The following is an 18425-nucleotide window of genomic DNA, read 5'->3' on the forward strand; positions in this document are numbered from 1 at the left end:
GCCAGTGAGTGTATATTTGACTAGTTGGTTCCTTCCATGAGTCTATACTGTACATCCCCCATACTGCAGGACAGCATTTTATCTGGCCAGCAATATGTAAAAGGTATATGTGTCCTGGAAAACATGGCCCATGTGGTCACCCTAATGCCCCCACACCCTTGAGTTTTGCCCCCAGCTAGCCCCACATTGTATATTTATACCAGTCCCCCGTTAGTATTGATTTATGTGATGCCCCAATCCAGCACCCCCTTGTGAAAAATGCACACCCCTTTAGTATCATGTCAGCCCTGAGACGCTGATTGCATCCACAGTATCTGCCCAGCACCCAGATTGGAAGCATAAGACTTTCCACCTTTGCCCCCAAACAGTCTGCCTGTGGCATCCCAGCTTTAAACAGCCTCCTTGTGCCATGCTTTCCCCCCACTTACACGTCCAGGCTATCACACACATTTATTCTTTTACTGATTCACAAACATTCATTCACTCATTCACTGATTTATTATTCATACATGTTCCTTTATTATGGATACATCTGATTTTTATTCCGCCTGATACTTTGTATTCTTCCTGCTGCTCTTGTTGGAATCAAATTGGAATAATTGAGAAAGTCCCAATGGTGAGCGTTCATACACGCTCCTCCACCCCCTTACCTGAACTGCACAGCTCTCAGTGCCGCTCGCAGACTTCCGCAAGGGCCGCTGCTTCCCTCTCCATTGCTCGCACCCTGTGCAAAAACTTCTCTTGTCCTGCCCTGGGGGAAGCAATAACAGAGCAGGGTCATGTGATGTGATGTAAATTCACGTGATTCTGCTGGGTTCCTGCTTCCCCTGGGCGGAACAAGGGGCATTGCTCACACAGTGTGTGCGAGCAACGCACAGATAAGCAGCAGGGCCCCTGCGGAACTTCTGCAGGGGTCGACCGGGCCCCCTAGAGTGGCAGGCCCGGTGTAGTTGCGACCCTTGTGATGGCTGTTGCTGCAAGCTTTTGCCCGCATTAAGGAGCGCATTGGCCACTTAAGTGCGCAGCCGCACGGCCGTTTCGTTTAGATTTTCGGGCAGCCTGAGGGGCAATTTCCCCCCTGTCCAGCCAGCCCCTGGTAACGCCACTGATTTGCATCAACAACCATTAAAAGGTGTGCCTAGTTTAAAGCCAAAATGGTATTGGCTATTGTATAGAAATAATTCAGAAATTGTTTTGGGTTGCTATGCTAAGTGAGGTTACTCTACACAGAAACATAATAGCACAACACTGCTTATTTTCCTTTGAGGAAGTTTTGAGTGTTAAATTAATTACAGGTTATTCAAGGATATAATATATCAACTCATTCTGTTTCTCTGCATCATACATCATTCCAGTCTAATTGCATTTGCAAAGGGCTTCACCCTTCCTGTGAACCAGTTCACAAAAATGATAATTACCTTAAGACATACCACAATATTTTGTTTATGGCAAAATATAAGCGGTTGACTAACTATCTTGCCACACACTTCCAGTATTTATCTCTAATAAGTCCAGTATTGTGAATCCTTTGTTGATTTAAATTAAAATAAAGTGTTCTGTACATATACAGTGCCCTCCACTAATATTGGCACCCTTGGTAAATATCAGCAAAGAAGGCTGGGAAAATTTGTCTTTCATTATTTTCTTCAAAAAATACACAAAAATATTCTGCTCTCATGAATATCAAACAATTGCAAACACAACATGGGTTTATCCAAAACAATGTAAAAAAATTGTTAAATATATGTGTGTCGAAATTTTGTGCTACCTCCCTTTTCCAAGTTTACAGCTCTGAGTATTCTCGTATAATGCCTGATAAGGTTCAAGAAGACATGACAATACATGATATGAGACCATTCCTCCATACAGAATCAAAATTTTGAGGTTGATGCTGGTGGACTCTCCTCTTCAGTTCACCCCAAAGGTTTTCAATGGGGTTCAAGTCAGGGGACTGGGACTGCCATAGTAGCACCTTGATTTTGTGGTCAGTAAACAATTTTTATTTTGATGTATGTTTAGGACTGTCACGGAAGCCTCCGTGCCATGGGCTCCTGGAGGGGACTAAGTGCCAGAGACTCTAAAGAATGTGGAGCAGAAACAGATTTGGGGTTCCTGCATTATGGGACTGTGACGGTACCTAGAGTCACCCTACCCCTCAGCTAATGTTATCCAGTGACATGAAGCCCTTTTATGTGTTAATAAAAATGTATATGTTTATTATTGCCTTGCACAGGGGCTGTTTGAGCTCGAAAAACAGCCTATTTCAGAGTATGTGGCAGTAAATGGGACTGCGGTATCCACTGGCACCAGCCCAGCAGAAGAGCTGGCATCCAAGCAGGAGCGCCAGGGAGGGGATGCAAGCGGCATCACTCCCCAGCGGATGAGTGAGTACCCAGGAGATGGCGCAGCTGGCCCATCTCCCCAGCGGCAGCTCACAGATCCGGGAGCGGAAGAATCTGTCCTCACTTCCCAGCGGCAGACCCAGTTGAGGGAGCTGAGAGTGTCGTCCCTCCTCCCCAGTGGCTGACCGATGACCTGGGAGACGGCGCACCCAGTCTATCTCCCTAGCTGCAGTAGGAGCACCACGGAGGGGATGCAGGCGACATCACTCCCCAGCGGGAGATGGTGCAGCCAGCCACTCTCCCCAGCACCAGTTCACAGATTCGGGAGAGGAGGAACCTGTCCTCCCTCCCCAGCAGCAGATCCCAATTCAGGGAGCTGAGGATATCCTGCTCCCTCCCCAGCGGCTGTCAGATGGCCTGGGAGACGGCGCAGCCGGCCCATCTCCCCAGTGGCAGCAAGAGCACCAGGGAGAGGGTGCAGGTGCCATCACTCCCCAGCAGCTGAGTGAGTGCACGGGAGATGGCGCAGCTGGCTGGTCTCCCCAGCGGCAGCTCACAAGTCCGGGAGCGGAGGAACCTGTCCTCCCTTCCCAGCGGCAACAGGAGCAGGCACCGTCACTCCTCAGCAGCTGAGCAAGTGCCTGAGAATATGTCCAACCAGGTCCATCCATCCAGCAGGATCACCAGGGAGGGGATGCAGGTGGCATCACTCCCCAGCGGCTGAGTACACTCGAGGGGGAAGGGGCAGTCGGCACTTCTCTCCAGCAGCTGGTATGTTCATCAGGAGAGGCACAGTTTGGCCGGGTGAGCACTGCACTTGTAGGGGCAATTGGGCTAGGGTACCAGTTGGGACAGGATGGACTAACTTCAGAGTCAACCCGTCTGGGGTTGTATCCCAGTTTCTTGTTTTATGTTATTGTGTGTTTTTCTGGATATATCCAGCCTTCTGTGTCTAAAATAAATCAGTTCTCCTCTTGTTGTACCTAAAGACTAGTCTTGCCTGGTTATTTTGGGTACTGGATAGCGATATCCCTTTACTTTGCTTGGGGATATTGCCTACGAATTGCGGGGAATTATTGTCCTGAAGGGAGAAGTCGCTTTTTGTGGAGAGGGACAACCTGAGGTCCCTGGTCGGTCCGTCACAAGGACCATTGTCCTGCTAGAACAGGGCTTGACAAAGTTGTTTTGAATCAAGAAGCCAGATAAAAAAGTTAGGAGCCAGGATTTTTTTTTTCCCTACACTCACACTTTGCCCCAGCACTTTGCCCTGCACTCACACTTTGCTCCAGCACTTTGCCCTACACTCACACTTTGCCCCAGCACTCAGTCTCACACTTTGCCCCAGCACTTTGCCCTGCACTCACACTTTGCCCAAGCGCCTTGACCCAGCAACGCACATTGCACTCGCACACCTCAGATATGCACTCGCTCCAAGTTATCGTTATCAATTATTATCGATTTTATCGATTCGTTGTTGCAGCCCTACTTCAGATGCAGCTAGGGATGCACCAAAATGAAAATTCAGGATTCACTTGGCTGAAACCGAAAAGCCCCCCCCCCTTAAAATTATTATTTTTTTAAATAACCACACTTTTACTTCCGGGAGGCGGGCCCTTGAGATGGCTGCTTTTTAATCGCGCTCCTCATCTTGCCTAAGAATCTATAACCATCTACCGTTCTACACCGTTTTTTCTGAACGCCACTTACATTCTTTTCATCATCTACCTACTGGGCACATGATTCAGACTTTATTTTGTTGTTTTTTTTTTACTTTTGGAGCCGCATCCACCACCCTACATGGTGTGGCCTGGAAGTCAAGGCCTCGATTGAAGCCGCGGGCCTGGAGTGGAGACTCTTCCGCTCTGCCGATTTATTTTATATCTGCAACAGTATTTTCTCAGCCAAGACCTATCCGTCATCTGCTCAGACCAGCTGTAATCCGCGAAAACTAAATACCTACCTCCTCCGTTCTGCCGTACTGCGGCGGGAGTCTTGTTGGGCCCTCGCGCAGTTGGTGGCATTGCTGTGGGAACGCGGAGCTGGAACAGCGGTCTTGGTTGGCGATCATCCTCCTTTGTTATTGATGCTGCAGACAACGCAACGGGCAGTGGCTGCTGGAGCCAAACTCGGCAAACGGATCGAACGCAGGTGCTACCCCTGACTGACCTACGTGGGACACCGAGTAGGTACTATCAACCTGCTTTGCCACAACCTTAGCGGCCTCTCTCGCCTCCCCCAGTGTGTCCCTCACTGCCCATGATCCATCGCTGACGCCAGCAGTTACCGGGATCCACCCTTGCATCCCTTTAGTGTCACTGGGAAAACGGTGAGGTGGGCCTAACCACGTGTCCGGCAAGTACTCTGCGTTTTTGTTTCGTCCGTCTGTCCCCTACTTTTTGTTTATATCGCAACCTGGTATTAGTTAGAAGAGGGTACGGGTGGGTCTTAGGTTGGGTGGAGGGGTTTTGGTTTTGGGCTCTGCCTCATATGGATTGCCTCAACTTACTGCGCCATTCAGTCGATCTGCACCTTCCACTACTTTTCTGGAAACGGGACTCCTACATTCAGCTTCAAGTGCACAGGGCCATAAATCAACGCGACTATGCCTGGCCCGCTTCTTTGACATTTCTGCCACTTAGTTAGTTCGTGGGTTAGGTTGGGCACTAGTTAGGTGGGGAGGCAGGGTACGGGCTTTTTTATTCACTTTTGGGGTTTAGGTTTGTTTCCTCTTTTTCTCCGCTGTTGTTGGGATATGCTCACTGTTTATGAGGTATTTCTGTACGTGTATATATGCTTGGGTGTCTGATCCTATTACAAGATCTGTGCACAGATTGTGGTTTTGTGTCTTGCCCCCTTGTGCTATCCTATTCTTTCCTACTCTTGGGGGTGAGTTCCTCATAGCCCCTTGTCTAGGCATGGAAAAATATATGGATCCACCATCTAAATCATCCACCAGACAAGGCAAGGCAAGAGACAGATCTACAGCGACCCTCAAACCGGTGCCACCTTCTGGGTCAGGTTCTACTGTAGCGGAGGGGCACTCCGTGTCCAACGCCTCCATAAAAGACCTGCTGACGGCTCAAGACCTTGTTGGTGTCATATCTCCACTCCTGGATGCAAAGCTTGAGAAACTGTCTGATTCCATCAATGCTGTACTTGCTGAGTTGGTCTCTCAGGGAAAGAGGATCACTTCTCTGGAATCCAGGGTCTCCGACATAGAGGATGGGAACGTCTCCATGTCAGCATCCCTCTGCTCACAGGATCATTTACTCACGGCTTTACAGGACCGTATTGATGACCTTGAAAACCGCAGTAGACGCAATAACTTGCGTCTGGTTGGCTTGCCTGAGGAGGTTAAGGGCACGGCGCTACATGACCTTGTGACGACTTGGCTTCCAAAGTCCTTGGGCCTGGTGCTTCCCCAGGGTGAATTGCTCATCGAGAGAGTGCATCGGATCGGTCAACTACCGGTTTCTGCTACGTCTTGTCCTAGGGCGGTGATTTTTCGGGTCCTCAACTACACTGACAAGGTCAAGCTCCTGGACGCGTATAGGAAGGTCACGGCTCTTTTTTATCACAAACACAAGCTGTTACTTTTCCAAGATTTTTCTGCAGCAGTTACGGTCAAACGACGCCAGTTCTCCGAAATCTGCACAGAACTTTAGAACAAATGAGTGAAATTCGCTCTTCTTTATCCGGCTAAGCTCAGGATTACCCATGACGGGCAGGCCTACTTTTTTGACACCCCTATGGCGGCCAAAGAATTTCTTCGTGCTGGATCCAGATCTTCTCCTTCTCTGGATGATAGTTCGCCGGTGCCTGGGGCCTCCCCCCCTTCTCCTTCTCGCTCTCGTCCTGCTTCTCTGCCTCGCTCCTCTCCGCCTATCTCCCCTAGGGCTCGAGATCTCTGAGACCCATTGGTATTTGGATATGTATCCTCTGTTTACCTTTATTGGTTATTGTACACTGTTTTGTTGATTCTCGATTATTCTTATTTTTTTTGGTTACTCTGTTGTGTTTCTAGGCACAAAATTATATGTGCCGAGTTTCGGTTTATAAAAAAAAATGAAAAAATGGGAGAAGCATAGCACTTTACAACTGGTGATGTACGGTTTTATTTTCTACTTCGTCCACTGGGCACTTGGGGGGGCTGGCTGGGACCTCCTGGGCCACCATTTCCAGGTTCATTTTCTGTTTTATCTTTTCCTCAGCAGGGCATCGGGTGACCTCCTGGCCTCGTTGTTATTGTGGTTATGGTGCAATCTGATAATAGCTGTGATGCGCCTTCTTCCTTACGGATTATATCATGGAATGTTGAAGGCTTAAATACACCTGTTAAGCGTAAAAAGGTACTTACCCATCTCAAACGAATGCATCCAGATGTTATTTACCTCCAAGAAACCCATTGGTGTGACCGTGTTAAAAATGAGCTGAAAGCTCCGTGGCTTCGAGCTTGTTACTCCGCTATGTACACTAAGAAATCTAGGGGTGCCACCATTCTCCTCTCTAAACGGTTGCCCTTTGTTATTGAGTCTGAGGTTGCTGACCCGGAGGGACGCTACATTATTCTTAAGGTTAAACTGTTTCACGAATCTTTTACTTTTGTCAATCTATACGCCCCTAATTCTGATCAGCCCGTTTCCCTAGATGTGTCTGGCCCTTCCTTTCGCCCTGTCGGGCTCTCCTCCCTGCCCGTGTTGGATCACCTTTGTTTGCGGGATGCCTGGAGATTTCTTAATCCGACAGATAAACAATACACGTTTTACTCCCACCTCCATAGCTCCTTCTCCAGGCTGGATTACCTGTTCTTACCGGTGACGTTTTTGCCCAGGTTGAAGGGTGCCCACATAGGCCAAATAGTGATCTCTGATCATGCCCCTATCTGGATGGATATCTGTCTAACTTCCCCGTATCAGGTGTCCCGTAATTGGAGGTTTCCTAATTATTTGTACACTTCTGAAGCGTTTAAACAATTCCTGATTGCGAAATGGAATTATTATGTCGATGATAACCATGAACATCTTGTTCATCTTGACCCTGATTTGTTTTGGGGGGCTTCTAAGCTGGTTCTGAGAGGGCATGTCATTGCCTATGTTGTGCGACGCAGGAGAGAGGCCGAAGCTAAACTCACTGACAATCTTTCCAGGGCGTATGTTGCCCATAAAACTCATCTCATAAAACTCAGATACCCTAAAAAAATATAACGAGATTAAATCCCTCTATGATGCCTGGGTTACTGAAAAGGCACAGCTTTCTCATAATTATACTCGTAATACTTTTTTCCGCTGGGGCAATAGGTCCGGCAAGCTTCTGGGCAATCTTATCCGTCACTCTAAATCTAAATATCATACTGTAACCCGGCTTCAGGATTCTTCTCAATCGGTCGAGACCGACCCTGTTAAAATCACTCAACTCTTTGCTAAATACTTTGAGGACTTTTATTCTTCAGAACCTAATGACCCTGATGAGGCGCCTCAAATGTTTCGGCGGGCTGATATTCCAAAACTGTCACCTGCAGACCGTGAGTGTTTAATTAAACTGTTCACCCCGTCTGAGATAGCCGCTGCTATCAAGTCCCTTCCTAATGGCAAATCCCCTGGCCCGGATGGATTGGGAGCTGAATATTATAAACTTCTCTCTACGTATCTACCGGCTCACCTTGCTGATGTTTATAATGGATTTCTGCAAGGGAAGGTCCCCCCGATGGATTTCCCAGCCTCCCGTATCATAGTCCTTCCCAAACCACACAGGGACCCTACCTTGCTCTCCTCCTATCACCCCATTTCCCTCTTGAACCAAGATCTAAAAATATACACCAAGATTATGGCCTCTAGACTGCAACCTATTCTAATGACACTCACCTCTCCTTCTCAGACTGGATTTGTTAAAGGGCGCCACTCTACTCAAAATATTAGGGGCCTTATCTCAGCTATTCTTACTGCCAAACTAACTAACAGCAAGGCCTCTATAGTAATTAGTTGTGATGCTGATAAGGCGTTCGATAGAATTTCCTGGCCATACCTTGTTAGTTTTTTCAAATACCATCATTTCGGGTTGCCTTTTGTACAAATGTTTCGAGTGTTGTATCATTCCCCGGTGGCTCAGGTTACGGTGAATAATATGAACTCCCGCTGGTTCTCCCTGGGTAGGGGTACTCGCCAAAGATGTCCCCTGTCTCCTCTTCTTTTTAATCTGGCGATTGAACCTCTGATTCATGCTATTGAGCGTTCCTCCGAGCTTGAGGGAATCAGGGTGGGTGATGTCGAACTGAAGGTTGCCGCCTTTGATGATGATCTTTTGTTATATCTCTCCAATCCCAAAGCGGCGATGCCTCATCTACTTAACCTATTTGACCAATTTCATAAGGCCTCGGGATTCTTAATCAATAAGCTTAAGACCGAAGCGCTCCCCATTTTCCCGCAGGCTAAATGTGGCTGGGGAGGGGCGTTCCCTTTCAATTGGACTCGACTTCCCTCCTTGAAGTATCTAGGCCTTACAATCCCCATAAATCTGGCACATCTTTACAAACTGAATTTTTCCCCGTTGTTGCGTCAAATGGAAGACTCTTTTAAAACTTGGTCCAAATTTAATCTCTCCTTTTTAGGTAGATGCCACTTATACAAAATGGCCTTTTTCCCCAAACTACTGTATCCGATTCACATGTTGCCCATTACCTTGAAGAGGAAGGATATCCAATACCATAATGCACTGCTGCGTAAGTTTCTGTGGTGCAACAAAAAAGCTAGAATTTCGTTGGTGAAGCTTCAACAGCCTGCTCATAACGGGGGGGGTGAATTTACCGAACCTATTAGACTATAATCTGGCCTCTAACTACCGCTTTGTGGCGGATTGGCTGCGTGGCAGGTCTAGGTTCACCAATGTGACCCTGGAACAGCAACTCTTTCCTACCATTTCTTTGGCCTCTCTCCTGCATCAGCCTAGAAATATTTTGCCTCCCGATGTGGTCGCCAATCCGTTGTTGTATCATACAATAAAGGTCTGGGAGCGTGTTAGACGTCGCCTGGGCTTGGAGGTCCATTATTCCCGGTTCTTGCCCCTGGTTTGCAACCCGCAGTTCCAACATGGGAGGGAGGATGTTGTCTTTAGAAGACTCGCCCGGGTGGGGGGTCACGCCGTTGGTGACTTCCTTGACCCGCGAGAGGTTAAACTGTTGTCATTCTCGCGGTTCCAAGCTAAATTCCCTACTGTTCAAATTCATCCTATTCACTACCTCCAGCTCCGTAACTATGTTAATACGCTACTTCCCCACCTCTCTGGGGCTAACTCCACCAACCCCTTAGACCAGATCACAATATTATCGTCTGCCCCAATGCTCACAATGTCTACAATATATAATCTGCTTCGACCATTTATCGATTGGGAGACCCATACGGCGGGTATTGCCTCCTGGAAAACTGATTTTCCAAACCTGTGTCCAAAACAAGTTCTCCAGGCATATTCCCGCAATTCTAAACTTTTGGTGTCTAGGGATTATGGTGAAATGTTCCTTAAAATCCTGCATAAAGCGTATGTCACCCCCAAACTCCGGTTCTTAATGGGTTTATCTGATCATTCCCGATGTCTGAAATGCCACTCACCTGAGGCAGATCTTCTTCACGGCTTGTGGTCCTGCAGTTCTATTGTCCCATTCTGGAATGCCCTACAGTTGTACATCACAGATACTCTGGGCATTCGTTTTGTAATTTCTGTTGAATGGGCAATTTTTGGTATATTCCCTGACCATGTTCCTCCCTCTGCAGCGAGAGCTAAATCTCTCTTGCTCACTATCTCGGCAGTGGCCAAACGGGCAATATTGTCCCAATGGATTGCTCCTCAGCCGCCTTTATTGCCTATGGTCCTGTCGCGATTACGCTTTTTGTTTCAGATGGATTGGCTTGAAGCCGTTCTCCATAAGGAAAACAAGGTTAAATTTCTGTTTAACCGTTGGTCCCCATTTATCGCGACGCTGGATAGTGATACCAGGTTGTCGTTATACCAAACGTTTAATACCACAGAATGGTACTGACTTCAGGTCCTGAGAGGTTCTCACCCTGTCCCGGGCTTTTGATCTTAATGATGGGCGGGATGGATGCATGTTGTGACCCGAGGTTTTGCGTCGGTGGGGGTAATGACATCTTTGTGAAGGGAAAATGTTGTACCTTATGTTTGCTTTCATGATTGTCCTCTACTTAACCTTACTTTTGGTCTCCTAGATCATTGTTTGTACTGTATGTTATACTGTAACTGTACATCACTTGTCTCTTTACATGTCAAGTTTTGTCAACATGTCAACATGTCTGGATGTAAACTTATTCTCATGTTTTATGCTTTGTCTTCTCCGTGGAATAAAGAAGTTTATAAAAAAAACAAAAAAAACCCCAAACTTTTAATAAAAGTAAGTAACACATCAAAACTGTACAAAGAAAATCAATAACAATATTAATATATTATATATATATAATTGTTAACAGCAATCACAGTCCTGCTCAGACATACTCAGGTTCCAGCATGTACTGGTTGCCTGGCCATGATAGGAGTGTGATTGCTGTTAATAGTGTATATATTAATATTGTTATTGAATTTTTTTGCCCAATTTTGGTGTGTTACTTACTTTTAATAAAGTAATGATGTGAATTGGTGCCTATAACTAACATGGACAATGTATGATTTCCCATTGCGTTTAATGTGGAGAGGCACCTCCGCCCTGGTGTAGTTGAGAAGGGAGGAGTTTAAAGACAGCTCTGTTCAATCTATCTATAGCTCATGGTAAAAAACATACACACAAACAATTAGAACAGCTAAATTGACATCACTAGCAGGAAGCATCCAACTGTGTAACGGTGAGGGCCACATACCACAAACTACAACTATTCAGTGAAATAATACATTAGAACTTCAGTTATGAATGCTTTATGAAGCTTGCAGGTTGCCATTTGACCAACACTAACAAAGAATATGTGTTGCAATACATTAAATATGCTGTACAAAGTATAATAGAGAAAAAACCTTGGAACAAAACAAGTCTCTAAAAACCATCTTGCATCAACATGTAACCAAGAAAATAGGTATGTGGGCTTTGTGGGCTAATTTTCTTATACATGTTGTAGCATCTAACAGACCTTTGGAACACTTTTAAGGTGCTGCTCCACCTACTCGTTTTTGTTCAACCATTACTAACTTAAGTGATTATGCATTCTAACTGAGTTTACATGAGTAAGACATGGCTTTTTTTCTTCCATTTGCTGTGCAAATAATTTTCTATGGGTACTCTTAAATCTGCAAGGAAACCAATCTCCACTGCTCTGCTTAGCCTGTCCATTGCTGACATCACAAAGGTGATGTGATTGATTTTAACAAATCTCCTTCAAACAATGTAACATACGGGACAGGACATGTTGCTAACCGATGCTGGTAAGTTATTTTTCCTTCTAATGCCTTTTCTGTGGGGTCATGGGGGAAAAAAATGAAATTACATTTCTGCTTCTTCTCTTCTATCAACATGACACAGCATATAAAATATAAAACACATCTTTACATTAAATGTAAGATTATATACCACAAAGATATTTGATTCCTGCTGCTGATTACCGTCAACCAGGCCTGGACTTGATATTTGGCACATGGGGAAATGCCCGGCGGGAAATAGGGTCTGGGTTTATTTATCAGTGATAATACCTTTTTTATTGGACTAACAGAATTTTGGAATGACAAGCTTTCGGGAGCTCTTCTCCCTTCTCCCAAAAGCTTGTCATTCCAAAATTCTGTTAGTCCAATAAAAAAGGTATTATCACAAGATACTTATTCCATCTGTTATTTGATATATATATATATATCCCCTTAGGGAAAGCCAGCTAGAAGATAAACAGATAGGGGATTTTAGTCTCCGAAACATACCATCAGTCAGGATTCAAGACTAGACATTATCGTGACTGGGCATGGTTTATATAGCCATTTTACCAGGGGAAGGGGAGTAGACATAGAACAGGAAACAGGTGAACATAATTAACACAAACTACAAGGGATTACGCAGACAACAGGCATCAGTCTAATCTCCTCACACAGACATCAACAACGAATACACAACAGAGGTGAAGGAAATAGAGAAGTAACACTTAAAAGTAGACTAGACAGTGAGTCATTCTTAATATACACAGACATGGAAAAAAGGGTGAAAAAATACAAATATTACAATTTAACCCCTGAAAGTCAATGTAGAACAACAGTCCCAATAATCTTCCTAAACTGGGGGTCCAGCATCCTTTACTATATTAATATATATATATATAGAAAGAGAGAGACAGTGTAACTGCCTTGCATCTGTCTCTACCTGGATGTCTGCACGTTCCTTAACCTCTCCAAAACTGAACTCCTCATCTTCCCTCCCTCCAATGCTAAGATTCCCCCATCAATTTCCCTCATTGTTAATGGTGCCATGCCATCATCTCCCCATCTACTCACCCATGTTGTCTTGGTGTCACCCTTGACTCTGACCTTTCGTTCACCCCCACATTCAGTCTGTCTATAAAAACTGTTGTTGTCTCCATCTTAAAAACATTGCCCACATCCATCCCTTCCTAACACAGCATGCCACTAAGGCTCTTGTCCATGCCCTTATCTCCCGTCTTGATTACTGTAACTCTGTCTTAGCCGGTCTCCCTCTTAACCGTCTCACCTCTCTAGAACCCACCATGAATGCTGCTGCCAGACTCATCTTGCTCTCCCATCGCTTTACTAACATCTCTCCCCTCTGTCAGTCTCTTCACTGGCTTCCTGTGCGCTTCAGGATTCATTTAAAAATCCTCACTCTTACTTTCAAAGCCCTTCACAGCAGTTCCCCTCCCTACATCTCCTCACTCATCTCTAAATACACTCCTAACGGTCTCTCCACTCATCCAATGATCTCCTTCTATCCTCTCCTCTAATTTCTAGCTCTCATGCACGCTTACAAGATTTCTCCAGGGCTGCCCCTATCCTCTGGATTGCCCTCCTCTGGCCTATCCGACTCTCCCCCTGCCTTCGGTCCTTCAAAAAATCCCTCAAGACCCACTTCCTTAAGGACGCTTATAATATCTCACTTTAACACGCCCCATATTCCCTTAGCTCACCTCTCCTAGTCCCTCCTAATACAATACTTACACTAGTGTTGCTGGTCCATCCCTTACAATGGCAATTTTACCTTTTACCTATTGTGTAACACACCCTAAATTTCTCTAGATTGTAAAATGGTTTGAGCAGGGACCTCCTCACCTGTTGTCTCTGTAAGTCAATTTGTTATGTTACATACTACTTGTTATGTCCTGTCTACCCATTGTAGAGCGCTATGGAATTTGATGGCGCTATATAAAACAATAAATAATAATGATTTGTGTTTCGTTCTTAAAACAAGCTCTAAGGCTTTATAACCGATTAGTATGACCATAAACACTGAAAAAGTCTAACTACTCGTCATGTGCACAGTGAGTGTCACCAGGGGAACCCTATCCCGACGACTGTATATGTCAGAGAGTGAGAGAAGCGCCCTATGCACTACAACAAATACAGGCCGCAACAACTCTTGAGTTCTCACGGTCTGGTTACCGGGGCAACAAGGATTTCAAGTGCCAGAGGAAGTGACGAATGAGATTGGCTGTTGTTGGGACACGTGACCAATCGGCCCGCCGCTCAGACAGTGTTTTGACAGTGGAGGGGCAGCGAGGAGGGCGTCGGGGTTATTAGGGTGAAGGGTTCCGTCCTCCGGGATGAGATGAGACCGTGAGGCAGCCGCGCAGCGCTCATTGTGTACTGGGGGAGGAAGGACGGGTGAATGTGTTTATTTCGCTGACACGTTAATGAGTGCAGCCTGCTCGGTGTAATACCTCCCGTGTCCTGGCAGGAGAGAGGGACTCTGGATGATTCGTGAGGCAGTGTTGGCGTGTGAAGCAGGGAGAGGAGGAGGGCAGGAGGGGGACATGGGAGCTCGATGACTCCACGTCTACGGGAGGGGAGATGGTCCTTGGGCTCAGCTGGAATTGGATCGAGTTGGGGGCGAGCGAATGGCAAAAGCTGGACTACTTCTAACAGCTGCTGGGGGTATGAGAAGCTGGGTGGCAGTTCTGTAAAATCTGGGCTAAGGGGATGGCGGTGGCTTTAGGGTCATACAGCCAGGGGTAGTGTGCGGGGACAAGATGGTCACTAGTTGTTTCAGCTGCTGTCAGAGAAGATCCTAGCTTGTTACCATGGAGGGCCAGTCAGGGCCCCAGTGACCCCTTTCTTATTGATCTTCACTAGTGCGACTACTGCCCATCGCTTATTGATTAACCGAGATGACAATGTGTCAGCTGTGACCGAGGAGGGGGAGGGCTGGGGAATCAGCTGTGTGCATGTCAGGATCCGCCTTGTAGGCACTGGCCAAACTTGGCTCCCTGGTGACCTTATTGGGGAGCAGTCTGTGTGGGTGGCTCACCCCCTGATCGTAGCCTCTGGGCTCCTCTTGTTCCTTGTGTGTTTGTGCCCGTGTGTGTGATTATGGTGAGAGTTGGGCTGCTTCTCTTCCCCTGCCAGTTTATAAATAGACTTTGTGTCAGGAGAGGACAGATTGGCAACTTGTGTAGGGATTGTTCATTTCTCAAAACAGCCAGGTGTCTGGACGTGCTGTAGACCGGCCTTTACCACCGATGTGCGAGGAGACCACTTGTTTTTTTCCCTTCCTCGCGAGGAGGGTTTACTAGCATAGTCATTTCACAAACACTGAGGAGAAGACATCCTGAGTGCACCAGATCTGCTCATGAGATCCTCCTGTGTACCAGACGGCAGGATGAAACCAGACAGAGGTAAACAACATCCTTGTTTCTACTGTTAACACATAATGTGCCAGTCCATACGGAATTTAACACTTCATGCCCATTTTCAGAGCCCAGGGTCTGCCCTCCAGGTCTTTTTTGTCCCCACGGGAGAGTTATTGCCCCCCCCCCCAATAATGTCTGGTTTGTAGTTGGTATTTAAACAGTTTATGTGGAGCAACCTCTGGGTTGTTACAACACATATTCAGTTAGACTAATCTTGTTGGCATCTATAGGAAGCTGTCAGCCCCACAGATAATAAATAACAGTAGAAGTGTTCAGAAGGCATCATCTGCTTATTTATTGCCTGGTTTATATGATATCCACCCTACCAACATCTTTCTGCTAAGGGATTTTTCCTTCCTAGCTGGGATTCAGAGCAGTAAGTGCCTGCTTTCATCCACATCATGACTTCTCCATTCTTCTTTGTTTGGACCGGTGTAAGTTAGCCTTTTAAATTACTGAGATAATATGTGAGCAAAGCTACAAAATGCACAGCCATCCATCCTCTTAACAGGAAGTCTAGCAATTTCTATATAATGTGTTTTTGTTTTAATGAGCAAAGGAAAAATGTAGGGCTGTTTAATGATGTAAAGAGATTAACGCAATTCACTTGAGCAGGCTTATAAAATCCTCTGGAGTGGGGGCAGATGGCCGTACATTATCATAAATAGGAAGCGGGTGCATTGCAATGTGAATTGCTTGCTTGTTCTATAGTAAAGTTGGATCATAACGACAAAACCTTATTCATATTATTATTATTTGTATTATTTCTTTTAACCTTCCCACTGAGCAAAGACTTTGTGAGATACATTGTATTATCTTCCGGTGAGAAGGCCTTTTTTGTTTAAGCTTTGCTTGTTACAGTCTCTTTGTAGTGTCCATTGTTTGCCTAGTAACCATAGCTTAAATAGTTAAACATATTATTTGCCCTTGGCGGACCCAAGCAGGCTAATAAAAGTATAATTCATTGTTTATTATGTGCTAAATAATTAAGATTTTGTCCAAGAACATAACGCCATCATACTTATTCATCTACATTAATGTGTCAAACTATTAGTAATGTGACATTCACTATGTGGCAATAAAGTCCTGAAGTCATTGTTACGCTGCTTTCTACCACAAAGGCCTTTTTAATGGTCAGCTACCCCAGTGGCAGCGAAATATTGTTTTGTTTTTTTTTCAGGTTGCATGAACCAAGAGATCAGTGAATTTATTTGTGGTCTCGGTTCACACACGGTTAAGCAGCTATGGTTAGCTGTGTGTACAGGGCAGTCCTGTTCCTGCTGTCTGACTGCGTTGCATCAGGTTGTGCGTAACACTTAAACACTCCTTCCTGTGGTTTAAGGTTACCTCCTGAAGCAGCTAAGAGTTAACGCATGTGAATAGCTGAGCTGGCAGGTTGTGTAGTGTTCTGAGGAGCAGCTGATCTACACAAAAGCAAGCTTGTCTTGAGTGGCAATGCAGAATCTAGATCACGTTACTGGACTTAAAAGCTGTGTATTAACAGACGGCTCATAATCCATACATAACCAAGTTGCTTGTATTTACACTGAAAAGGGTAAAGTGTCAATCGATTAATAATCTGGTTGTGCTTTGTCATAAAATTGACCACGATAAGGGCCTGGTTAACCCATTATATGTTAGCTGATTCTTCATGTGCTAATTTTGTCTAAATTAAAACATTTAAAAACAAACAATGAGAGGACTTTTTTCCCATATGGTTAACTCCCCATAGTCCAAGTTACAGGACGATTTATTTAGAACCAAACATATTACTTTTATTTTGAGACTCGGTTTAGTTTGTTTTTGAAAAGACTGACATTGTTATAGGTTCAGGGTGTGCAACCGAAAAAAAGCTTTCTACAAATAATTGGAATGCTTCTGATTTTTAAAATCATATCAAACATTGACACGCATAGACCGCTTATAAAACGTGCATCAGCAGTACTATTTTTGAGCTCCTGTGTATTTCCATAAAATGCTTATGATCAGTGCAATAAATACTTGTTAATATTAAATGGTGCACTGTGTCAGTCTTCTCTATCAAAGTGGCTACTATTTATCCAGTTGAAAGGTGTCCTGGAATTGATTGGTGTGTTTAAAACTAAAAAAAAAAACATACAGGTGACTGGAATAGTAGACCAACATCTCATTATCTGTGTTTCCTTGGCCGGCCACGTTGGTTACACTCTCCAAAATCCGGTTTTGGTTCTGGTTTAACAGTATATGGCTACACGATGTATACTTTGCTTTGGACGCCGCCTTTTTGCAGTAAGTCGATGGATCAGCTTAGTGTTTAGTCTGGACATTTTTAGAAAAGTTTTATAAATAGTGAGGCTATAAATAATCACTGTAATATGACCAGAACATGTTAACGTCTTGACCTAATAATTATGGTCTATTACAAGCACTGGTTGGAGATTATTTTGTTTTATTCCTGGGTCCTATAATTATAGATATTTAACTCTACAGTCAATGCCGAAAAATTGAAGTGTCACTTGTTTTCAGGCACTGTTCGTTTTGAGGTTTTTAGTTGCAGTTTTCATATGTCTTTTTTTTTTTTTTTTAAAGGGCAGCCATTTTGTATTTCTAGTGAAAATCCTATGTTGCAGCTTTTTAAGGTAACTTTGCTTTGAACTTTAGCAATCATTGAGATTGTATATCTGTCTGCTTGGATAACAAAGCAATGTAAAAATAAAGGGAACTGCTTTTTATAGCTAGTAATAATAATGTTGAATTTAATAATGAAATTAGGACCTACTAGGGTGCCTAAAACTGGAGGAGAGCTGGATGTAATGCAGGCCATTCTATAAGTTGGGGTTTCTTTTTTAATTCCCAATCTAAATTCAATTAAACTAAAATTGGATTTTAGTACCCTCATCTTTCCCATGCGTATACCATTGTATTACTTTTCTGAGCTCCTTCTTGCTGTACGCTGTTATGTCTTGTGTTATGTCCCTTGTTTTTGTAAATCCTGGAACTCGTGCATCTCAACTCACCTTAGTATTTACTGAATATACACCTATGAAAAACCCAAGAGTTGGCAATTTTTGTTCGTAGAAATTAGCAGCAGGGTTTGGCAACTTCAAAAATAACAAAAATACTGCAAATTTTGTAAAGAGAATTGTACCTCTGTATTTTACACAAATGGCTTTTTAATTAGGAGTATGTGTCCATCTTTCAATTCATTTAGTTTGTCCACAATGGCTGTAGGGTAAAATGACTCACAGACGCAAAGAGTGAGGAGGGCCCTGATCAAACA

General features: G+C 44.7%; 1 protein-coding gene across 1 annotated transcript in view; it reads left to right on the forward strand.

Annotated features, from left to right (window-relative positions):
* ONECUT1 (one cut homeobox 1) overlaps positions 1 to 2527 on the forward strand; it is a 57817-nt gene extending 55290 nt beyond the window's left edge. Inside the window, exon 4 of the mRNA XM_089488235.1 lies at positions 2234 to 2527. Within this exon, the coding sequence (XP_089344361.1) occupies positions 2234 to 2527 (294 nt within the window). The remainder of the gene's footprint in view (positions 1 to 2233) is intronic.
* The last annotated feature ends 15898 nt before the right edge of the window (positions 2528 to 18425 follow it).

This window comes from Sceloporus occidentalis, unplaced genomic scaffold (genome assembly GCF_023333645.1).
Source record: "Sceloporus occidentalis isolate IW3139 unplaced genomic scaffold, rSceOcc1.0.p SCAF_37, whole genome shotgun sequence".
In the NCBI taxonomy this organism is placed as follows: Eukaryota; Metazoa; Chordata; class Lepidosauria; order Squamata; family Phrynosomatidae; genus Sceloporus; species Sceloporus occidentalis.